Source organism: Hyposmocoma kahamanoa, unplaced genomic scaffold, assembly GCF_003589595.1.
Source record: "Hyposmocoma kahamanoa isolate Upper Pololo Valley unplaced genomic scaffold, ASM358959v1 88, whole genome shotgun sequence".
In the NCBI taxonomy this organism is placed as follows: domain Eukaryota; kingdom Metazoa; phylum Arthropoda; class Insecta; order Lepidoptera; family Cosmopterigidae; genus Hyposmocoma; species Hyposmocoma kahamanoa.
Window position 1 is genome coordinate 21,128,348 of NW_020654466.1, and position 25,596 is coordinate 21,153,943.

The 25,596-nt window shown below is 37.2% G+C and overlaps 2 protein-coding genes across 2 annotated transcripts in view; one reads left to right on the forward strand and one right to left on the reverse strand.

Moving 5' to 3' along the window:
• LOC113235979 (kinesin-like protein KIF12) overlaps positions 1–15,924 on the forward strand; it is a 63,784-nt gene extending 47,860 nt beyond the window's left edge. The window contains exons 6-13 of the mRNA XM_026471903.1: positions 1,774–1,914; positions 2,910–3,051; positions 4,422–4,658; positions 5,190–5,305; positions 5,395–5,499; positions 6,134–6,251; positions 6,764–6,986; positions 15,792–15,924. Of these exons, the coding sequence (XP_026327688.1) occupies positions 1,774–1,914; positions 2,910–3,051; positions 4,422–4,658; positions 5,190–5,305; positions 5,395–5,499; positions 6,134–6,251; positions 6,764–6,986; positions 15,792–15,924 (1,215 nt within the window). The remainder of the gene's footprint in view (positions 1–1,773; positions 1,915–2,909; positions 3,052–4,421; positions 4,659–5,189; positions 5,306–5,394; positions 5,500–6,133; positions 6,252–6,763; positions 6,987–15,791) is intronic.
• Positions 15,925–23,581: 7,657 nt separating this feature from the next.
• On the reverse strand, positions 23,582–25,081 carry LOC113235800 (PHD finger-like domain-containing protein 5A). The gene is made up of 3 exons (XM_026471705.1): positions 24,860–25,081; positions 24,586–24,776; positions 23,582–23,769 (listed from the first exon to the last, which is right to left on the reverse strand). Exons 1-3 carry the CDS (start codon positions 24,909–24,911, stop codon positions 23,680–23,682), a joined length of 333 nt encoding a protein of 110 aa, XP_026327490.1. The 5' UTR covers positions 24,912–25,081; the 3' UTR covers positions 23,582–23,679.
• Positions 25,082–25,596: the final 515 nt, after the last annotated feature.

Sequence of the window (25,596 nt, forward strand, 5' to 3'; positions counted from 1 at the left end):
CAACGTTTGCTCCAAAAATTAATTTATATTTCTAACAAAATATATTCTTCTCTAGTCACCAAAACCACTCTACTTTGAATACCGTTCCACTAAATCAATTGAAATTTGGTATAGAAGTAGTGTGATCACGTAGCTAACGTGCAATGAGCGTACATTTTTGAAATTGTTCTTAGATTACGTCATTATTTTAGAGCTTACGTAATTTTTTTTGTTTTTCCAATAAAATATAAAATTTTCGGAAAATTCCTGAGGGATAAAATCTACTACCAGAATTTTGTTGCTGGCCTTAAAAACTATCTTAGATGTGTGATTGTTTACACATAAAATTGTAGTGGTGTAATTATTGTAACGTCATCAGAAATTAACATCATGTGGACGAAGTCACTAAAATTTTACCAAAATTTTAAAAACGTTATTTGAACAAATTTAACTTAATTTCTTAAAAGTATATATGTATATCCAGGTATAAAATAATAATATATAATATATACGGATATAAAGTTGTATTTGTTCGAATATGACAATATTCCATTATGACAATTCATCAAAAAGTTTGTCACCCCTGACCCGGGGTAAGAGGAACATATGTTTCTCTTTCCCCATAAGTACTATGCCCTCTTACCCCAACAATGTTTTTGGCGGTTAGGATTTTGATTCCAATGAAACTCGTATTATTTGATGTTTTTGGTCTGAAATAACTAATAAAAAGTAAAACTTACCGTTTCCTCTACGTGTTTTTCTATAAAAATAATCTCCAGCACTTTTTTCACCAAGATCTAGCAAAGAAAAAGTTACGCGCCCATCTCGTGTTTTCAGACCACACAGCTGTCAATTTTTTTTCTCTCTCTCAAATTTGGAACATCGTACCGACATCTCTTTACAACCATTAAAACTAATTTGTTTGTCTGTTTTATCGACTGAAAGACTATAGTGCTAAACACTTTACTTTAGATATTATGGACTTTAGTCCCTCTTACCCCGGTGTGCCTCTTGCCCCACCTGACCTTAAATAAAATAAATAATAGTTTATGTGACTGTTACATATGAAAGGCGTTAAAACACGAAAGCGGGCATAAAAACACCACACGAGTGTTTTAATGCCTAATTATGTACAGTTACATACACTGCATTATCTATATATGATAAGCTCAGGAACCGCATGTTACGACTGGCGAAATGGCGCTGAGTAAAAACTTTTCTCATGTCATTTTTTTTCATTCATAGACAAAGTAGAGTCGGCCCCAACTATCATATCGTTCCATATCAAGTAACGCGTGAAATTTGTCAAAATTGTTTGCTATTGACCAGTCAATGCTATTGACATTTCATTTCGAATAAAACTTCATCTCGACTGATATTATAATTGAGGTCGAGTCAAATTATTTTGTTTTTCAGAGATTTTTAATTTGAATGTAAAAATAAAATCGAATTTGATGTTATTATTAAGCAATAATGACATTTTTACTGGAAATTTATTCTTACAAAACAGTTGATCTTTATGCTGGTCGTAATTTGCGGTTTTTGAACAACAGAGGGTTTATGTAGATAAATAAATAAATAACACCATTTTTTTCTCTGTTTATTATACACAAGTTTATACTTATAATACATATAATAATATGTAATTTGTCAGCCTGTAGAGAATGTCAGCCTGTACCGTACTAGTCCTAATACTAACATAGTTATAAGGTGTGGTATGTTACTAACTTGTTTATTATATAAGGCCTATACTAATACTACCTGGTAGTAACATCATCATGTTTCATTGTACAGGTGGAGAGCGGCACGAGCCCCTATGCACCTGGCCACGGTCTGGTGGTCCGATCTTTAGTCTACCTGTTCCAGTTGATACGCGATCGACCTGATTGCCACTTCGTATTGAAGGCGTCCTTTTTAGAGATTTATAATGAAAAGGTAAATTTTTTTTTATTATTATCGTAAATTCTCTAACCAACCTACTAATAACAGTTTCATGCTGATCTGGAACCAAAAGAAAAACATGGAAGGTATCAGATGCTTCTCATTCCGCGCAAGTTGTAAAAGTCAACTGAAGGATTGGGTTTAATGGTGTATCCTATATGTAGGCTACAGGCTGGCAACTTGTCACTATGGTGCACTATGTTAAAAAAGATTGTACACAATCTCCCAAACATTTGCCAAATGTGACTTTAGTTGCACTGTGTCTAACCAAGATAACGAAATAACTCAAAGAAGAAAAAAAGCTACTTCTGAGTGAGAACAGTCTCAGCTTTCTTAAGATTTTTCTTTATTTATTTGTTGGTTCAACAACAGCTTATCACGTTTAACATTTACATACATTATTATAATAATACAAGATTAGTGTGTGAACAGTAGAAAACATTGTCATAATCACTTAAAAACGGTACGGACACTTTATAAAAACGAATATAGTGCGTCGAATTCAACGACTGTTCCGTCACGGCAGAGACCCGATTGTCCCGGTTCTTCATACTACGTACATGTTCTCTCCTACGTAATTCTTGCCATAAGAGCAGGGAATCTTATATACCACGGGAATATTCAATGGCTCCTTATCCTTCGATGAACGCACCGACCTGTCCAAGCTGCACATGAGGGCGGAAAATCGCCTTAATATCTTGATCTATATCTTCGGCGTAACAAGTCTCCGATTTTAAGTACCACATAGATTTACCTGCTGTGTACATAAAATCAATTGAGTTTTTTACGAGCAAAGGATAGTGTTGGGGCTGGCCCGCACCCAGCATACAGTGACGTGCATCTCTTGCCCGTTACAGAAGAGAGGCAGCCCCACCAGCACTTGAAACGCGTTATTATATTGAACCTGGATTTGGTTCTATCGTCCTATTAGCGAGGCTCAAACATTGTAACTAAAATTAAAATTATATAGATTTTATTCAATTTCGCAGGTGATAGACCTACTGAATCCAGGCACAGCGAGAAAACCACTCCAAGTGCGGTGGTCGAAAGAAAGCAGAAGCTTCTACGTGGAAAACTTGTTTACAGTTGATTGTGAAGAATTAGACGACCTGTTTGCTGTTTTAGAAGAAGGTATCTTATTTTTTTTATTACTTATTATAGAGGCAGAAGAGCTACTTATGAAAGATTTCATATCTTACCTATATCTGCCACCGAGCAGTAATGTATACATTACTGAGTTCCGGTTTTGAAGGGTAAGGGTGCTGGTGAAGTTATAGCCACATGGGACTTGTCAACTTATATCTCAGGGTGACGGGCGCTGTGGCAGTGCCTCTCAAATTTTTGCGATTTAAAGCTCTGAATGGCAGTGAAACTGCTATGGCCAGGCGTGTAGCTTACCACCAGGCTTACGACTTGTTCGCCCCGTCACTTGATATTGTTAAAAAAACTTACGCATGAATTTTGTAAGGCTGGACTTGAGGCCTAACAGAAGCGTCTTAGCTGTTCACCTACTGCCGCCATATTTTCAGGTTTTTATGATATAAAGTGACGGGACGAACGCTTGGTGGTAAGCGACACACCTACCTATAACTACTGCAAGCCACTCAGAGCCTTAAATCACAGAGATCTGATGGGTAACGCCATCAGCTGCGATGTCACTCTGAGATATAAACTTGAAGTCCCCTGTGAGTGTAATTCAGCACCCTGACCTATTTTGAAAAACGTTCTATTTCTTTTTTTTACAAATACAAAATTTATTTATTTTCTCCCCACAGGATGCGTATGCGTCCTGTAGCTTTATAACAATAAGGTACTTAGATTACCTAACTGACACTGGAGCCTAAACTAGGTGTAGCCTGTATGACAGCACTCACCCTGCGTGTAATGTAATACATAAAATGAATAATGGAGAGACCATAGAGATAAGATATTTAGACTACATTAAACATTAAACCGATGTGTGTGCGTGCGTGTGTGTCTGTGCGTGTGTGCGTGCGAGCGTGCGTGCGTGCGTGCGTGCGTGCGTGCGTGCGTGCGTGGGTGCGTTCGTGCGTGCGTGCGTGCGTGCGTGCGTGCGTCCGTGCGTGCGTGCGTGCGTGTAGTGTGCGAGTATGAGTGATTTCTGCTTTGAGAGTATTGGTTTTTGTTTAATTGAGCAGCAAGTGCATATTACTATGTAGAAAGAAGTAGCTATAGTACCGGCACAGAGGTATTTACATTGCTACATAGTGATATATATAAACTCGCAAATCTACACATTTTTAGGTTCTTTGTCATCAATTAGTAGAATTTTGGTTGAAATGTCCTATTGATTTGAATAACTTTTTGTTTCCTTAATAGTCCAAACAACTTTTCATTGTTGTGACGACAACGTAAAGCTTTATCAGGAAAATTTTTATAATGTTTTTATGGTAGAAATAATTAGAAAATGATATTGCTAACTCAGAAACAAAAATGTGACTTGGTGGTATCAGCAACAGGCGTTTATACACATTTTACAGGTATGCGAAACCGCGCAGTCGGATCCCACGCTATGAACGCCAACTCTTCCCGTTCCCACACGTTACTTTGCATACGCGTGCGGCGTGACTTACGCACCGAGGGTGACGTCACGTGCTCCACGCATGGAAAGATCAACTTCGTGGACTTAGCTGGCAGTGAGATGACCAAAAAAACGCAGAGTACGGGAAAAACGCTCGAGGAGGCGAATAATATAAACAGAAGTCTTATGGTTTTAGGTAATTTTTTTATTTATTTATTAAGAATTTATTAAGTATGTAGTTCCTTGTTGTATAGTTGTTGATGTAAATCTGGGTACCTAGATTTAAAAATTAAATAGACAATTTACACAAAAGCTTATGCAGTAACAAATAAATTATGCTATTCGTTGCTGAATAAGCAGTGCTTTGGTTAACAATATCATAGGTCAATATCGTCTAATTTTTAAGAAAAACAAGCCAGGAAATGAATGAAATAATATGAACTTTAATTAAACTCGTATTTATTGAGTTGAGATTTTTAGTGAAACAATTAGTTTTGTTATGATTATGATTATAAAGATCGAAGACACAGAAAAATTTCGTCGACTCTGTAGGACTTGAACCCACGTCCAGGCTGCACCGTAGCATTGCTCCAACCGTCTGAGCCACGGGTCCAGTTACCGAGTCGTCGAAATTCTACAATGTGTTTTTGTTATAGGACTTTTCGGCATTCCTCGCCGCTAGTGATATTTTTCAATAACCTTTTAATTAAACTGGTTATATTTCCAGGTTACTGCATAGCGCAACTAAGCGACGGTAAGAAAAAAGGACATATACCGTATCGAGACAGTAAATTAACAAAATTATTAGCTGACAGTCTTGCTGGGAACGGTGTTACCCTTATGGTAAGATAGTATAAACTTTAACAATTACTTGTCATTAAAAAGTAACTATAACTTAACATCATTGATAAAATTAACATGATTTATTGCAGATCGCTTGTATTGCCCCAAGTAGATCTAATCTAAGTGAGACAATAAACACACTAAGGTACGCATCTCGAGCGAAGAAGATCAAATCTAAACCTATTGTAAAGATGGTAAGTGAACATGAGCCCCTTGTTGGTCACCAATTTCAATATAATATTCACAAGTTTTGCAGTATTTATGCTTTTCTTTTTATATACCTTTTGCTAAATCTACTTAACATGATAACAGATAATATCAAGTCTATGAACAGACAATGTCCTAATATGGTTTGAGAGCCTTCTTACGAAAAGTATAGTAATTAATTCTAAATCTTTGGTTGAATTTTGTATTTATGTAAAAACGTCATTCATTAATGGCGCAATAAGGAAGTCATATCAAAATGTATTTTCCGGCTCACAGATTAAAGGTCAGATCCAAATGACGGCTAGGGGATCAAGTATCTTGGAGCATCGACGAAACGCGGCTAAATGAAAAAGAATTTTTTGAGATATCATAAAAACCATAACCCCTTTTTCAGAAAATTGAAATTGTTTAATAATATTTCAGCTATGCATCGTTAGGGTACGTTCCAATAAGTTGAACACGTTAATTATAACTGTATTTAAAGACAACTTTGTGGTCTATTTTTTGCTATTTAAAACGGTTATTCGACTATTTGTCACTTAGCCGCGGTTTTAGTTAGTGGACGGCAGAAGTTTTGATATAAAAAAATAGAAATAGAGACGTATTGTGATGAATTTCTAGGATGCGAGAGACGCTCTTATCCTGAGTTTGAAAAGAGAAGTGGAAGCACTACAAGCTGAGAATCACCACTTGAGAACAGCTTTACATGTACAAACTGATTACAACATGGACGCGTACTGTAAGTATCAACTCATTTAATTTACTTTACGATAATGTATCTATACAAAAAATAATTACATTGTAAAAAAAATAATACTCATAGGAATACAAGCTTAATAAAATTTATATTCCATAATTACTAATACAAAGATCGAACACTCACAAAAAATTTCTTCGATCCGGCCGAATTCGAACCGACGTCTTCTAGCATACCGTGGCAGACGCTATACCAACTAAGCCACGGAACGAACCAGCGGACCTCACGAATTTTTCTATGTGCTTGAGTCGTCTGTCAATGTCGGAACAGTATGCCGGACGCGGTGTGGTATCTAAAGCTAGGGAGGGACGCAGGGTGATCTTTGTAATTATTTTTTTACCCTTTGACCAGTAACTATAGTAACAAAGATCGAAATACAATACAGTGATTCAGGGATTTCAAAATGAGATATCATCTACAGTAGGTGCATTATTTTCTTGATACTCTACCTATTCCGATCTCTGTTATTTAATTAATGTCGCCACTTTTTACAGCTCAACGCAATCGAAGAACTCCAACACAAATTGAACCCAACAAGCTGTACCAACTTCCACAAGCAGAGCTGGTAGATTTAGTCCAGCTGCATATGGATGAGAACTCAGCGCTAAGAAGAGAAAACAGCGAGTTATTTGGCGTAAGAGATCAGCTGCTTAGAGATCAGGAAATCCTGAGTAGAGAGAACGAGCGATTGCTGAAGAAACTCGAGGATGTCAATTCGTAAGTAGTTTTTCAAAATAAAAGTAGAGACTAAAAAGGTGTGTACCCTTTGTTTGCTTAAGGCCAAGAGCGATGAAAGATTTTTCATAAATTCAACAGTTTCTTTGTATTATCGTATTAATTTATAGGTACGTACAAAGAAAAGTTAAAAAATCTTAAAAACAAAAACAAAAACACAATCGCAGGTTATGTTCCTGTCATTATTTCTGATTTTTTCAATTTAAATTCAGATAACTAATTTTCATTGCTATTCGCTTCAATTGCAAAACAATAGAGTATTAGGGGTTAAAGTATGAAATTGCCGTTTTATTGCAATAGCTTCTTTGAATTTTCATAGAATCTTCATGGTTTGAGGTTTTCGAATGAAACTTTTTTCAAATGGTTTCTGTGATTTTTTTTTTTTTTAATTTGAAACATTTGAATATCGACTTTCAATTGTTTTTGTTATTCAATTTAGACAAGAAAGATGGATACTGCGAAAATTCGAGTGATTTTTGAATACGAGTTCCGACGCGGAACTAACGCGGCAGAAACAGCCCGCAATATCAATGCTGCGTTTGGAGAGGGGTCTACTAATGAACGCACCGTGCGATTTTCGTATAAACGCTTTCGTGATGGAAATTTCGACTTAATGAACGAGGCACGAGGAAGACCGCCCACACAGGTGAATAACGATGAATTAAGAGAGATAGTGGAAGCCGATCCTAGTCAAACTACCCAGGAATTAGCGGCATGGTTTAACGTTACCTTACCTACAATATTGACTCACTTGCGTCAAATCAATAAAATAAAAAAATACGAAAAATGGGTGCCTCATGATTTGACTGATCTGCAGAAAGAAACCCGTGTTGAAACTTGTGTTGCCTTGTTGAACCGGTACAGAAATGAAGGAATATTGGATCGAATTGTAACATGTGATGAAAAGTGGATTCTTTATGATAACCGGAAAAGAAAAATGCAATGGCTGACCACAGGTCAAATGCCACAACAGTGTCCTAAAGCAAAACTTACCAATAAAAAGGTAATGGTAACTGTTTGGTGGTCTCAGCATGGTGTTATTCACTATAGTTTTCTCCGATCTGGTCAAGCAATAACGGCAGATGTCTATTGTGCCGAACTCCGAACCATGTTGACAAAACTAGCAGTAAAACAGCCCCGACTCATGAATCGATCTTCACCATTATTGCTCCACGACAACGCGAGACCTCACACAGCACGAGAAACCATTTTGACCCTTCAGGAACTGCAGTTAGAAACCATTCGTTATCCTCCGTATTCACCAGACCTTGCTCCAACGGACTACCATTTTTTTCGTGATTTGGACAATTAACTACGTGACAAGAAGTTTTCTTCCCAGGAGGCAGTACAAAATGCTTTCACACAGTTTGTGCAGTCTAGATCGTCGGAGTTCTATCGCAAAGGCATTAATAACCTTTCCATTAGATGGTAGCAATGTATAGATAATAATGGCAACTATTTTGATTAAATAAATTTGTTAAAAATTAAAAAAATAAACAATTTAGATTTTCAGTACAAATCGGCAATTTCATACTTTAACCCCTATTATTAAAGATTCTACGAACGAAATTAGCCGTTAACTTTGTTATGCTTAAATAAGAGAGATGTCAAAGTTCACGTCATAGGCATAATTTGTTTCTTGTACTTTGTATTATTTTATGACTTTAAATTTTTTCTATTTATTTTAGTACAAAGTCATTACAAAATTTATGAATGTAAAAAAAAATTAACTGTGCTAGTAGAGTCCCAAATATTACACTTCATTATTATTAACATTGTTTAATTGAACTTAAAGATTTATGACAAAAAAATACACAACTTTTAACCAAAAAAGGATTAATTTAACCATAAATGCTTGAACAACTTTGTAATTACGCAACACTAAAGGAGTCGCAGGCATTCATGTGATATAAGTACTTCTCACATATGATCACATGTAACTTTATTATACCTTTATTATTGTAGAGTGTTTTTTAATGGGACATTGCGCATTGTGAGGAAATTCGAAACCATAAACGATGCAAGGAAACTGTCTTAGCAACCATTGAGTCTTTATGATAACAATTATATTATGAAAAACTTTTTTTTATTATATTTGACCAACTTCTGCTCTCCTAATTTTTTTGTTCCGATACGATGAAGTCATCCTTATAAGAAACTGAGTCTGAGGGTCGTATTCTAGAACTCTACTCAATGCTCAAGTCAGGATTTGAGCAGACTTGAGTATGATTTCAAGCACCGGAAATACGACCCTAATGGCAAGGACTTGAGTATGATTTTCAGTGCTCACTGCAATACTCAAGTCCTGCCTTCAGTATTCAGTAGAGTTCTGGAATACGACGCTGAGAGCTTTAAAGAAAATCAATGTTATTCGTTCCTTATGAAATTTTTTTTTTATGAAATTTGACTTCTGTACTCATTTTTTCGTCCCATACTGAAATGGTCCCTTGATGAAACTGAGTCGATCAGCACTAAAAGAAATTTCGATCAATTTTATGCATTTTTATGGACAACTCACGCTTGACCAAAAATTGACTATGCCAAAATTATTATCACGAAAAAGACTTAATTGCTCCTAAGACAGTTTCCTTATATCTTCTATGATTTCGGATTTCTCCATACTGTCCCATTAAAAAAACACTGTTTATATTAAAGTTAGGACATCACTTGTGATGAACGTGAAACAAAAAATAGCCAACGAAAATCTGCATGTTCTTTGAAAAATTATTTGTACGATATCGTCGCTTAGCAAATAATACCGCTCAAGGTGAAAATGTACGGTTTTTACTTTACAGCTAAGGCTGTGAACGCGATTGCGCATTGCATCCAATTCGTATTCGTTCTGAATCCTAGACTATACAAATCTAGAAAACTCGGACCCACTGCGGGTGTCGCTTGTGCACTAAGCCCAATTCGAAACCGATAAAAGATGAATATCGCTAGTCATCGAGTATATAACCAGAAATAGAGACGAAATGTCATTTAATTTGTTTTTTTTTGTTTGTAAAAACTGTGACAACTGCGCTCCGATTGGCTAGCCCGAGTTCGAAACAATTGAACAATTGACGGGTGTCATCAATTGTTTCACTTCAAATCGACCAGTTAACTTGAGCTTTGCTATAGTGGACGAAAATTTAAAAATTACATATTTAATTACCGAAGAAATGTGATTCCGTTTGTTTTGTAATTAGATGTTTTGCTGTTTTTCCCACGCCACCAAATATTTTACAATAAATACAGAATATTTTTTGGAATATACGGAGACGTACACACAGTTGGCCTGTGTTTCTGTATCGCTAATGTATTACCAGGAATATATGGCCCTTATTTCGTCTCTATTTCTGGTTGTATACTCGATGTCGCTAGTACACCAAGACATAAAATGATCCCTGTGACATTTCGAATCGTCATTTGTTGGATTCGGACCTGACACTCTTACACTAGTCAAAATAAACGTCAATATCAATAAAATTTATATAACCACACATATACAATTATTTCGTACCCAAGGTATAATAAAGTCACATGTAATCATACGTTAAAAGTGTTTTTATAACACGAAAGTCATAAAAAAATACGAACTCATAACACAAATTATATACAGGTGAAATTTTATAACCCCCCTTTATAAGCATAAAAACATTATCTACTAATTTCGTAGGGAAAAACTTTAAACCCTTGAAAAGTTGTCATTTTGCAGATGTGATCTAATTACGCAAGGGGTGCATTTGTTATCCATATCTAGAGCACTTATTACAACAATAGGTTAGAAAAACTTGTTTATTTAGGAGCTTCGGGTCACTAATTTAGGTGCTCTTCGTGGTAGTTCAGTAACTAACACTTTGCAGTTGGCCCCTGATGGCCTTGACTGCGTCACCGGATGAATGGACGAGCTGAAGGCTGTTAACTCGTTAAAAAATAAACTGAAACTAAGTAGCGGGTCTGAGGGCGCCCAAGACACGGACCTCGGTTCAGAGTGCTACTGGGGACTTCCACCAGAAAGGCGTGATGTGAAGAGAGAATCTATTAGTGTACGTGCTGAAATGGGGGGCTTTACGACCTCACCAGCAAGGACGGTTGTTATGTGTGGAGTGAGACTGGCTAGCGATCTGCAGGTCAATCCAGCACCTTATATCGTACGATTTCTTTTCATTTTTATTCACAATAACCGAATCGAACGTCAAACTGTCGTATTCGAAACCGAATCGAAATGACGTCACGCCCGTACGATTACCCGCACCTTTCGACCGGCAAATGATACAAACGTTAATTAAATTTTTATTGAATTGATATTCAATTATTTTTTGTGAAATTACTCCACTAGTTTGTTATAATTATTAATACAAAGATCGAACACTCAGAAAAATTCCTTTGATCCGGTCGGATTCGAACCGACGTCTTCTTGCATACCGTGCCAGACGCTATACCAACTAAGCCACGGAACGAACCAACGGACCTCACGAATTTTTCTATGTGCTTGCGTCGTGTCTTTGTACTTGGTCTTTCAACGACTTTTTAGTCGTAGCGCCATCTATGAGAAATCTATTGCAGATTTATCACCGATACAAACGTTATTCAGAACACAGTTATCGAATGAAAGTTACCGAACGTCCTATTGTTTACAAAGCAAGAACGTAACATGGAAATCTTTTATTATTTCAAATAAAATCTGAATTTCGTTCAATTTTATTAATTTATTTTAACGCGAGACTAATGCATTCCTATATTTTAGGCCTTTAAAGTTTTAAAAATGTTTTATTATGGAAACTAACACGGTTATCACACATTATAATATAAAAGTAACGGGACTTACTGGCGTAGTATTTTAGTTGGAAGCGAAACGAGACGGAACGTGGCTACTAGGCTAGCTGAGCATATCCGATCCATAAAGAACCAAGATGTCAATGGATCTGCGGTGGCAGACTTTCTGAGCTCCGGTGCTGGTCACTACATTAGGTTTGATAAAGCTAAGGTTTTAGCGCGGGAGAAGTATTTTGTGCCCCGCAAAATCCGAGAGGCTATTGAAATAAGTAGGCGACCAAATTTTAATAGAGACGGAGGCTGGAGCTTGCCACCGACCTGGAAGCCGTGTCTTCGTGGCGCTCGGTATGCAGCTGCAGATGTTAGTGGTAACGATGTGGTGAGCTCTGTGTGCTGGACTGTCCCCGACAACAATCTTACGGACAGCAGTAGCGAAGAAGAGTTCCAGCCTCCCGAGTTCCCCACTGCGGACTGCGTCTTTGGCGCGCACGCAGAGAGCCACAGCGTGCAGTGCTAGACGTGACGCGGTCGCAAACGTTGCACTCAACCCCTGAAGAAGACCATCGATTATGGTCGAAACTAGTCGGACCGCTTCCGACTAAAATACTACGCGAGTAAGTCTCGTTACTTTTATATTATAATTCTTAAAATGTACATATATAAAAGGATTTTATTTTTCTTATTATCTATATTCGCCGACTAACGCGTAACCGTTGTTGGATAACGATATCGTATCCGAGTCCGAATGGAACGTTTTAACTCGAATGTTCTGAATAGTTCGGAAAGCGCCATTCGATTCGAGAACGACATTCAATCGAACGATTCGGTTAAGATATCGAAGAGTTCTGTATCGGGGTCCTGGTTGGCCTTCAAAGTGGCGAGAGTGATAGGGTCAAGGTTTCAGTAAAACACTTTTGGTATTATATAGGTACTAATCTAAGAGCGCTGAATGTGTGTGCTCTATATAATATGCTTGAATATACAATCAACCAATCAAAAGGCCTATATTATTTACAGATGTATTGCTATCTCGCTAATATTAAAACACGCCACTCGTGAACTTGCCGCGCACTCCACGCGTCATTACCGTCCCAGCCGGGTACATACGAAGATCATTTCAGCACGTACTAGCGTAGATTCTCTCCTATAGCAGGCCATTCTGGCGGAAGTCTCCAGTAGCTTCCTGAGCTGAGGTCCGTGCCCACTAGGGCGCCTTAAAGGCCATTATATCGTTTTAGTTTATTTTTAATAGATGGTTCTTAAGAGACCAACTTTTTTCAAAAATAAACTTGCCATGCAGGGCAAAATCGTGGCGAGTAGACGTGTCGTATGCAGCTACTTAAACAATGATATAATATGTAGTTTGTCACTCTCTTTTAAAATTATTCGAAAATGACTTGAGCACTGTCGTTTGCTGAATCAGGCACAGTTAGGTAGCTCACGTTGGATTATGTGGTGCTATGTTCAGGTTTAATTCTAGATAATACTAATGATATTGTTGTGTACTTAGGAAAATATTTGGAGTAAGCTGACATCCCCCAATGGCCGAGCGGAGGTCAGTGTAAAGTTGTCAATCGATAACTGCATGACTCCACTGCTGAATGTAAAAGATAAAACGATCATTCTCGGGTTAGTATTCACTCCATAATTCAGTGGCAATTTTTATTAAGTATTCGAGTCACGGGCCACGTTGACCGGATGCAACTTGAGAGGTGGGTGAATGTCATCAGTCATTGGGTGTCTGAGGAAGGCGATGATGCGGACTTTGTTCACCAGTGGACGCCGTGTGTAAATTTGTAAAAAGCATAAATTCTTAAATAATAAAAATTGCCACGGAAATTAGACAGAGAACACTAATCTGGTAATGACTCGCAAGTTAAATAAGTAAATACAATAATATATAACTATTATTTAGACAGTGTGTTTAAATTGCATGACAGAATTAAAATAAACAACAATGATCATCATAACTAAACGTACAAATAAATATGATAACACGTGTGCCAGATTATATATAAGTACCCATGTATGTATTTATTAATATCAAATAATTAAATTTTTTTATATCTTATCTTTTAGATATAAACAAACAACAATAAAGCACAATACCCACAAACCACAGCAGCAGACTTGTTAGTATGTTTGCAACAATTTTCATTGATCCCCATCGATTGTACAAAAGATTATTTTTAGCACTAACATAATATGTACAGATGCCACTAACTAAACACATTAGGTTGGTTAGTGGCATCGATCTATCGTAGCTTCGTAACGGATTAGCGGATCTCATTCCGGTCATTTGGTTTGTACACACATAACAGTTGAATATTTTTTCATGCAGTTACTTTTCCACTCTCCCTCTGCGTACAAATTACTTAATTAATTCTTTGACCGAGCATCGGACAATCAACAACTCCTGAGAAATGTTTCGTTTCGCCATGTTTATGACTGTGTTATTTATTTTATAAATTTTTATGTGATGAGAGGGTGCTAAAATTAACTGCATGAAATTAACTGCATTCTTGACAGTCACTAAGAGCCTTAACACACCAGCGATTTGACAGTGCACGTGGCGACTACGCCGCGGTCGCTTGGCCATTTGAGAGCGTGCTCGCTGCGAGTTCGCATCCCTTACAAATCGCCAAGCGACCGCGGCGTCATCACTGCGTGCTCGCGGCGGGCACGTCTCACCGCTTTCAAATCGCTCGTAAATTGCCAGCGTAATAAGACTCTATTTCACTTAAGGGGCAATGTATGCGCTTCAATAATGGCAATGTATGCGCTTCAATAATAAGATTCGGGTTCATATTCAAATTTCGCAATTTACGAGGTTTAAAACTATAGTCAGATAAAATCTTTATTCTAAAGGTACAGCTTCTGCGTACTTGGATGAATTTCGTGGTAGCGACTCGTTTAACTTGTGCAGGTATTCTCGATCTAAGATGTTTGAAATAAATATTGTAAATGATAGATGTATTCAATTGTATATTTACAAAAAACAACTCTTGCTCATTCTTCTCAGGGTAATCTGCCTTAGGAATGAGCAGTAAAATCAATATGACGATTTCAAGTGATAAAGAATTAAAGATGAATTGACTTTACTTCCATTTTAATTAATATGGATTTGCGCGAAATAACGCCTGATTCTTTTAACTAGTTTTGATAGTATATGTAACCTGAAACTCTGGGTGCATTAGCCGATCAGGTAATAGAGAAGGGGGCACTTTGGGAAATGAACTTTAAAGATTTTTCAAATTTTGTCTTAAATTGTTTTGAGTGTTTGTTTCGGATAAATTAGACACTTTTTGTTATTAATTCATCTTCGCGGGAATTGACTTACAAATAAATGGACGACGGGTCTAATACAAAAACCACGAAAAAAATGTCCTAAGTCAACCTATTTAAACGTAGTGACATGTAAAGGAATATGAAAAAGCTAAAACGTTGAATTTAAATTGTAATGTCATCGCAGTACTGTCTAATTTTGCTTGTTTCGCTGTCAGAAGAAACAAACGAAGACTAAAGCGTGAATGACGCTCTGGATACGATTTTAACGCCATATAAGTTCGGATACTTTTTAGCGCGGACCCGACGTCCATATAATTGTAAGTCAATGTTCGCGGACGATAGTTTACGAGAAAGTTAAAGAGGAGAATTATGAATAAGGGGTGTACCTAAATTTGACTCTGGAATGGTACATTTAACCAAAACATGTTCAGAAACGCATTAAATTTGGTTCTGGCAAACTATTGCCCGCGGAGAAAGAAATAATAACAAAAATTATTTATTTACGTCTAATCTATCCGAAATAAACGCTAAAAACAATATAAAACAAAAACAATCTTTAAAAATTTTCTAACACCACTTTCCATAGTACGGTTCCCCTTTTCGTACACTACAACAGTAGAATGCTTGCTGATTTTCTATTAAGGGTCAAGAAGCGGCTACCGTTTAGTTGGAAAAGTGCCCTAAAAAAAACGCAAATTAATAATTATTGACTACTGTTCACATTATAACGTGTTCCAGTGTATGTATCAGATCGCCAATCATCCCCGCGCGGCCGACCTACTCAGAGCCAGCAGCCAACGTGACGCCGCCCAACATCTGGACCAACCCTGCTGCTTCTTCAGCTAACAGCGTGTCAAATGGCCGAAGATAGAAACTAAACTTACAACTAAATACCGACTTCTTGTCAATGGTACGATTGCTTATTATTATCCCGATATTTAGTAACGGTTAGATGCTCTATGGTCAACTTAGAGGATGGAAAAAAAAAGAACATAGTCTAGATGGTCAAGTTTTAATCAGCGGCAGTTGACAGCGAAGAACAGAACGTCTATCACGAAATACGAAGCAACGATCGAAGATCGTGAATTGTCGTAGAAACTTGTCTTGTTATTATTTCCTCTATGGCGGCCACTGGGCTTGTGCCAGTGTCAGTTTTATAAGATTAAGGCTAAGAACTCATGGAGCGGTTTTCACCCGCGCCCACCGAATAATGTAGAAATGTATGCAAAATTTAGTAACACATTTCACGACGTTTTACGCCGCAAACCGCGTGAAACACGGTCACCCGCGCGCTTAGCGGGGGTCGCCCGCGCACTCTGCGGTCGGTTTGCGGGCGACGCGTTGCACGCGCGCGGGTTGGGTCTTTCCTTCTCACGCCATTTTGTGATTGGTTTTCAATTTCTCAAGTTATGGATGTTGAAGGATGTTGAAGTCGATCAGTTAATTTCCTACCAGTTACCATTTTTCTTAAAAGTTCTGAAAAAAATTAAAGAATTTGTCCTTATGTTTTTTTTATTAATAAGAACAACGAATAATCCGTAAAGATTTATTTCCTGAATCAGAGGATGCACCCAGAATCTTTTAGCCCTTCTTCTTTTAATTCTTCGATGAAGTAAGTATAACGCGATAGCTCGTTTTTGATGCGAGTCCATGGCGACGTCTGAGACTTAACTGACGATCTCAATCGATCGTAAATAACCGCGCGTCTTGCAATTCGCTCCAGCCAAGTTTGCGGGTCGTTCCGCAACCGCAACCGCGGCGGCTACGTGACCGCACAAACCTGCGAGTGTTGAAATAAAACAGCTGTCCCGCAACCGCAGCGGGCGCGGGTCAAAACTGGGGGTCTACTCTCGATCTCCGTCCGAAACAATTACTGCCAAATAAGCAATACTTGACCAAATGAAAAGACGCGTGATGCGAATGAAGCTTCATACTTGATACTTGTCTTTTAATTTTGTCGAATATTATTTATTTGACAGTAATTGTTTCGGACGGAGATCGAGAGTAGACCGCCTGCTTCGTGAGTTCCATCTGTAATACGAAATTATGGCGATCATCGCCAGTGTTAGTGAATAAAAAAAATCTACTTTCTGTTAATACCTTACTTACTCCTTAGAGGATGGAACAAAAATGTTTCCATAGTCTAAGCCTTACTCCGAAACGACAAATGACAGCTATCGTATCGAATTTTGACATTACTTTCATAGTAAAATTGACATATCGCACTGCTAATACAATAGTGCATTAACTCAAAAAGTGAATTTATTTAGAATAGCTGAAAAACTAATTACTAAGTCCCGTGAAAGAGTATTATAATTTATGTAAAAGGGTCGAAACACAAAATTGCGATGCGAATTCGCAACGTAGAAAACTGCGACGCGAATTGTTGCGATGCGATTTTGTGTGGCTAGCTACGTTTCGGGTAACCATCCCTTCGACAATCATCAACCGTGCTGAACGTATTTTTTAAACTAGGTAGCGACATGGATCATAAAAAGAGTACTAGAGGACTGCTGTTATTGATAAAAACGTATAGGAAAAAAACACAAAGAAAATCAACATCGCAGGAATGCGCGATGCGGAGCAATTCGCAAATTCTTGCGACGCGTCATGTGAGCGCGTAGATTTTTGCGATGCGACGCAGTTTTGTGTTTCGACCCAAGTTAAAGTTTACTTTACATCCGAACAATTTCCTACTTTAATTAGAAGTAAATTTAAAAGTAAAATAATGTGATATTTTTCAGTAAGAACTATTTTGTTTAGAACTAGCTCACAAAACGTTTGTCTTATTTTGAGTTAATTAATAAAAAAATAAAAAGTGTTTATTTAGGTTTACTTTAACCTAGTTTACAGCAAGTTTGCTGGGGAACTCCATTTAAGCAAAATAATTGCTTGTGCTAGGAGACCCCGCTCTTTCATGCTAGGGTTTTATGTGACCAGGTAAGTTACGACTAGTTACAGGATCTATATAATTAATTAAATTAAAATTACAAAGAGAATAACATCATGTATTTTGTGTGTGTATGTGTGCGTGCGTGCGTGTGTGTGTGCGCGCGTGTGCGTGTGTTTGTGTAACTTTACGTAAATTTGCAAAATATGTAGGAGTACAGTATATCTATTGTAAGAGTCCATAAGGGATTCAGTCTGTTCATAATTTAAAGTCTGCAGAAAGTCACATACAACTTTTTTGCAGTCGTGGGTCTTTAAAGGTTAATTAAGAGATTTTTATTAATTTTAGTGTACAGGTAAGATGCACGTCTGTTAAATTGTCTACTAGCAAAGGTTGTTTTTACAGTATCGTAGGGAATCACAAAATTGCATCTCCTTTTTTTTCACTACGCAAGGGTCATAACTTTGATATATTTTAATGTTTTCTTACAATATTCTAATGACGGTTTTACTGACGTGTACAGAATCGAGCTTTACGTTCGTCTGTTCGTATGTTTCGAAATGGTATAAACTTGAATTTCACATATTTTGAATTACAACACTATTGCAATAGCAGTGCGATATGTAGTACGTAAGAGCTTCGTTGTCACGTAATATCGTAGTTCGTGGTATACCTCAGCCATATTCTGTCTATTCTCTTTCGCTGTCAACATCTACCCTCGCGAGCATCCTTTCCGAAATATCGGTAAAATAATAAGAACCCATAGCATGTTAAGAAACTTGTGACTAGTGGTAATAATTTAGTGAACCACGATAAATTTAAAATGTAGAGTAAATACCAATAGTGTTATTTATGAGGTTGCTGACAAGTAACATCATAGAGGATCATTTACTAGATAGCAATGAGTGCAGTAGAGCTCCTTATAAAAGACCCACCTTACCTACCTATTTCGGCCGCCAGGCGGTAACGTGAGCATTTTTGCGTTCCGATTTTGAAGGGTAAGGGTGCTGGTGAAATAGACACTTAGAACTTGTTAACTTATGTCGCAAAGTGACGAGCGCAGTCGCAGTACCCCTCATATATTTGTAATTTAAAGCTCTGAGTGGCACTACAACTGCTACGGACAGGCGCTCGACTTGTTTATCCCGTTTGGTATTATAAAAAAAAAGTCGAAGGCCAAAGCTGTTCTAACTCATTTGTCGCGACGACACGACACCACGTTTGTGTGGAATCACCCAGAGCATTACTCACGGTTGTCTCATTCGCTGCGCGACTGCTGTGTGTGTGATATCCATGCTACGCTGAAGGTGGTAGTGCCGGGTGTCACCGCGACAAGCTTCATAGCTTCAGTTCTACCCTAGGCCATTGGGTGAAGCGCGACTTCGACCGGTAGCGTTGCTCGTCGTTGTCTGAGCTAGACATTCTCTGGTCCCCCTAACCGCATAGGATTCTGGGAATGGAGAGATACTTCGGCGTCGGGGGATGTTAGAGTCAGCAGCTTAGCGGTGGCAACCGTTAGTTGTGCAATGCGCAGCAGGAAATGATGCCCACAGCTCCGGTACCTATCCGGAAAATAGTGAGAGTACTGTACGTGCACCCGGGGCGGCTCACCCGAGACACTAGCCTCTGGAGAACCGAGTGAAGTCAGTGACGACGTGTGTGACAACCCTATACACTGGCTGATCAGGGCCGGGGTCAGGACTTGAATGTAAAAAGTACCTGTGCTGGCACAGGTTACAGAGTCCTTCTCGTATACCCTAAGGGTCGATAGGGAGGGTCACTATAATCAAAACTTACGTAGAAAGGAATGGGGGATGGTAGTGTTGCTCACCCTTTTGAGCATCGGATGGTCTGTGTAAACAGACTGACCTATGCATCTGGGGTCAGGACTTGACTGAATAAGGTCACTGTGCGATCTTGTTTGCAGAAATAGTAGTGCCTTCTCGTAAAACCAAGAAGTTGATGGGGAGGGGCACTACAAACAAAACTTAAGTGGAGGGATATGGGCCTGGCAATGTTGCTTGTAGAATAGATGGTCGATGGGGTTGAAAAATTCTTGATTCCGGGAGATGCCCACTTTGTGGCACGTCACTCAAAAAGTGGACCGATGGCCTGGTGAAGGCTGCGGGGATCCGCAGGATGTGAGCAGCGCAAGACCGGTCTTTTGTGGCAGTCTTGGCAGTGCCTCTCAGATCTTTGAGATTTAAAGGTAGAGTTTAACAATTGTGACGATTTCAAGTGTAATAATGCTTACCTATGAAATAAAGATTATTTTGAATTTGAATTTGAATTGGAATTGAATAAAGCTCTGAGTAGCACTGCAACTGTTATGGACAGGCGTATCGCCTACCATCAGGCGCACGACTTGTTAGTATCATAAAAAAAAATGATATGAGTGAAGCCTCAAGTTGTTGAAGTAGGTAATGACGATGACTGTTAAATTGTTAGTGTCGAGTCCAAGCGCTACCACCCCAAGGTCCACAAGTAATTTGACGATGATTGTTGAACTTGAAACTGGTTTATGGTATAATTTTGTATAAACCCCTAAAAGGCTTTGAATACGATTAACTTTGAAACGTAAATAGAACTTTAGCTTTAGTTACAGATGATCCGTATAGGTATAAAATAGAAGTTACACTTGACAATTTTTGACCTTTAAGCTCAATTTACGTTGCTGCGGAACGGAATGGTAGGTACCTAATATAGCGTGTAAGCCCTATCTACTGCGCCCGAAACGTACTCGACCCGATTTCGCTAGGATCACCCATCCCCGGGTGACGTAATCAATTAGTCTTGTTTAATAGATGGCGTTTCTCGCCATAGATCTCGTTGTTTCAAAATGTCAACTTCTATAACCAAAAAATAATATGATAATCTTAGAATAATAACGCATAGAAACCTAGTCCGCACACACTAAGTGAGGCAAATTGAAGCGCTCCCAATGGGCCTACACGAGCGGGCGGGCCGTCAGTGCTCAAGGTCAACTTGCACCGCGAACAGCTCAAGAATTTTAGCTAAAAATGACGAAATGTGCGGTAAATGAGTGTAAAAATACGTCAGACAACATAAAATAGATAAACATCACATTCCAAAAGGAAGTAACGCGTTTCAACTTGTATTTTTATATAAATATTCACTAAAACCGAAAATTAACCTACTACTAAAACTATATTATTTGATTTTTGCCCCCCTTGTGACAGTTCGTTTGATATGAAACTATCATTCTATGCGTTATTATTCTAAGATGATAATAGCCAAACGGCGTCATTTAGCTTCCAGTTTACACGTGCATCGCGGCCCTTGAAAGCACGGGCCGTGGGAAGCCAGCTTTAGGCGTGATTACCAAGCCTCATTCCCGGGCGCCCTAATTAGCATTGGAGAGTCCACCATAAACGTCGTCTGTTCGAGATATATGTATAGTTTTCATGTGTCTTACTTACTAACTTACTAAAGTATTTAATTCTACATCGTAGTTTCCGTGAATGTCTCAACGTCCTGTTTTACTTTATGTCAAATGTATAAAGTATAAACCAGATGCGAGTCAAAGTTTATGTTCCGCGACAATGTAAATCGAGCCTGTTTCTATTTGAACCAGTGCGCAGTGCCCAGTTTTTAGAGACATGGTTAATATACTCCTTCGTAGTTATTTTGTAGTACAAATGTGTAAATTACATGTGATACAAAATTATATTGATCAAAAATCGTCAAGTAAACATTTGACAATAAAAATATCAATCAGTATTTTAATGCACAATTTCTCTTAGCTCACCAGTTTGTAAATATGACTTTAGTGTACTTTATATATAGTAGATATTTAAATGTAGATATTGGTAACCGTTATTGTATTATTCCAGAGTAGAGGTTGTGTTAATAGATATAAGAAGAGTGCAATTTTGTTTTAATAAAAAAGTTATTTAAATTTGTGTATTTATTTATTTGTTAGTTTGCCGAGAAATAGTACAGACAATGGCAGAATTAAAGTCTGTTACAATCCATTTTGAACAAAAAGTAAACAAACTTGTTTGGTTAAAATTCTAAAGCAATCACTCAATAAATCCAATAAGTATCACTTTCAAGTATATTTCGAACATTTCGACTTGATATATCATCACTTTTTTCAACAATATTCATTTGAATAGCTCACAGATAACTGTAGACAGGAATAGCTTCGTAAAATCGTATTTGAAAAATAGTATTCCAAAAATCTATACTTCTATGACTTGCCTATGGTTGCATAGTGCTGTTCGAAAAAAAAAACATTCGGTTCAATCAATTAAAGTTTAGTAATCGATTATTAAATCGAACATTTCAATCGCAATCGAACGAGTATCTAAGTCTAAGTGAAGGATTTGAAGAATTTAAATTGAAATTTTAAATATGCTTATATAGGTTATGTAGATAGATAGATAGATAAAACGTTTATATGGATCTGGCTACGGACACACATACATAAAAGAAAAATATGTAATACCATAAAAAAAAGTAAAAGAAAAACAGCAGAGTCGCAGCACTGCCGAACACCCAGTTATGTATGTGTGCTGTAGCAGCGCAAAAAGGCCATAGCTCAGCGTCGGTATTTGCTCAGGAGCAAACCGCTGATTTTCAGCTATAACCTAGAGTATTCCGCGGATACGATAACCAGCTAGCTGACGCCATTTTCATGTTGTATAAATTAAGCAAATAATAATTTCGAAACTAAATAAATACCGAAGATAATATAAACATAATAAACAATATTTTTTTAGATTTGATTTAACTATGTTAATAATATAACCAAATTATACATTGAATTAAATGTGATTATTACATAAAAGTCAATTTAATTATAAATAGGTATGTTGCTATTACACAATGCTATGTAGGCAATTTTCGCTACCTAAGCAAAGCGCTGTGGAATATCCTTTTTTTGAGAGTCTAGAAGAAGTGCCTTTACCTTTACCTTGAAAGCGCATTTAGTAATGTAAGGAAATGTAAGGAAAACTGCTAGTATGACTCAATTGAATAATTCGATTCATTCAGTGAATTAATCGATTTGTAGTTGGCGTTACAATTGGACACCACTAAACCGTCTATGGTCAGGGTCAGTGACTTGTTTATTTACTTTTGTTCAAAATGGATTGAAACGAAGTATACATTATTTATTCTCTCGTAATTTGTACCATTCACCATAATCGTGGGCTAGTCTCGAACTTTGATAATGTGGTCTAGACATCTTGGTACAGGATGTCCCACGGTTCTAGACACAGAACAATAAATATCGTAGAAGTACTTAGTGGGCGTGACACGTACGCCAACAGTACGCGTAGTCCCATACACTTATTTTAATAAATTTTCTGTTTTCTGTTTATCACAACAGATTTTTTGTTATAAGAAACGAAAGTACACCTTATACTGCTGTAATATGGACGACTTTTTTTGGAAAATGTTAATAGGCATTAATCATTTGTACATTTTTTTTATATTTGTGGCACCACATTGAATGAAATTTCAATTATAAAATCAAGCACTATTGCAGAATAACAAAAAATACTTGTATGTTAAATTTAAATAATCTTTATCAAATTATCTGTCAATAAGCATCATTGAAAAACATAATCAAGTTCCTTAATTTTAATACACAATTTGTGTTTTGAAGAGTCTTTACAGTCTCCACAAATACACCACAAGACTTCTTAATGAATAACATTCTTTATGCACATCATAGTCTTTTTTTCACTTAAATAAAAGTAGTTACTGCTAATGTTTTCTAAACCCGTATTTCTTCCTTTCGTAGAAGAGGTCAGTCTTGGAACTACCCAGGTTAACTATCTTAGGACATCCATCTCTCTGAAAAAGAACAAGATAAAGAAAAAAAAGAAAGTAAATGATTTATAGGAAAGAAAGTGTTTAACATCACACCATACTTGATATGGAATGATATGACAATTGCAGGAATTAATAAAAGGGGCAACCCTTAATTATAATGACTGCATTTTCAATTTATTTCTGTGTATCTAAGTTATACGTATATTGGTAGAGTACTTATGTCGTACCAGCATCTTGAAGATGTCCTTTAATATGGAAACTCACTTAAAGGACAAAATCACTTACAAAGTTCTAATGCAGGTTAAGAGTTACAAACACAATTGAGGAGCTTCGAAACTATAGATTAAACTTTAAATTTAAAACACATTATTATTATGAGTAACATTTAAAATAAGTTTCTAAAGAGAATTTAGCGGTTGTTCCAATGCTCCTCAATTGTGGCCCTAATGTTGTCTGAAATATAAATAAATAACTATATATGTAACCCACAATCTTGTTAAAATAGTGGAAAATTTGTACAAGAAAGGCACAACATCGAAAGGAATGATGCACATCCGACGCCTGCATCATGGTAAAATAAAAAAGTATGGGAATTCCATACAAACAGCAGCGCAGCTTGTGTGTGCTCCTACTGCATGCTACGTACAGAAGCAGACATCCGCGTAATCTCGCGATGTACTCGCGTTGCATAAGTCGCGCACACATACAAGCCACGCTGTTATTTCGCGTCGTACTTTGTACCACACTTCTCTAATTTTACTATGTTTACACTCGGCATTGAGTGGATAGTGGCTAAAAGAGAGAAAGTTATACATAAAATACGTAATCAGTACTCACATCCTTCTCCTGTATAGTGCACTCCTTGCAATAATAAGCGTCAGATACGCCAGGACCACCGCAGATAACGCATCTGCCCTGGTAAGAACCGTAGTTACATTCGTCGCAAATACGCACCAGCGTGCATGGGCGCACGTACGAATCGCATATCACGCACTTGCCGTCGCACTTCTCGCAAAGACGACCGATAGCTAGAAAAAACATGACAAAAACATTAATTGTCGGCACGCATAAACTTAATTCATGGGTTCGTAGTAATTGTTCTTTTACTTACCGACGCCAGGCTGTTTACGGCAGAAAATAAGATCTGGATGATGCTTTGCCATTGCTGTGAGATTTGTATGGGTCTTGGTGTAGGTTTAACAGCGTAAGATTTATTATTTATCAAGAAATTCAAATAAACAAATTATAACCTCAAAGTTAGTCGACGCCGCCGCTGTGACGTTTCTTGTATTGCATTCAATTTAGGATGATAAACTGGAAAACCATACTGGTGGAAAAAATATCCATTATGTTAGATGTATGGTCTAAAAAGTCTAAATACATTACAGCTGTTATTTATTTCTTTATTTATTGAGCACTGGCTATGAAACCCTAATATATCTTAACAATACATACCTACTTGTCAACCAATGATCTTAGGTAACTTACACCAAAAATTAATTTCAATACATTAGAAATAATTGTGGCAGTTGTTGTTGATGATGTTAATTTTTTATTTTTTTCCATCCTCTAAGTGTTAATTGCACAAAATGCGAATGCGTCATTATCATTAGAACGTTTCAACGAAATCAAATTTTATTTTCAGTGGAAAGAGTGAAAAATGGATCAGGCGAGGAACTATGAAATACAATATAAATAAAAAATAGGCATAAATATAGGAGAAATATTAATTATAATAAAAATAAAGAAATATTAATATATTATTAAGACAACATCCATTATTATTTATTTGTTGAGCATTGGCTATAGAGCCATCAGCTAAAACAAGCAACAAACAATCAAAAAACT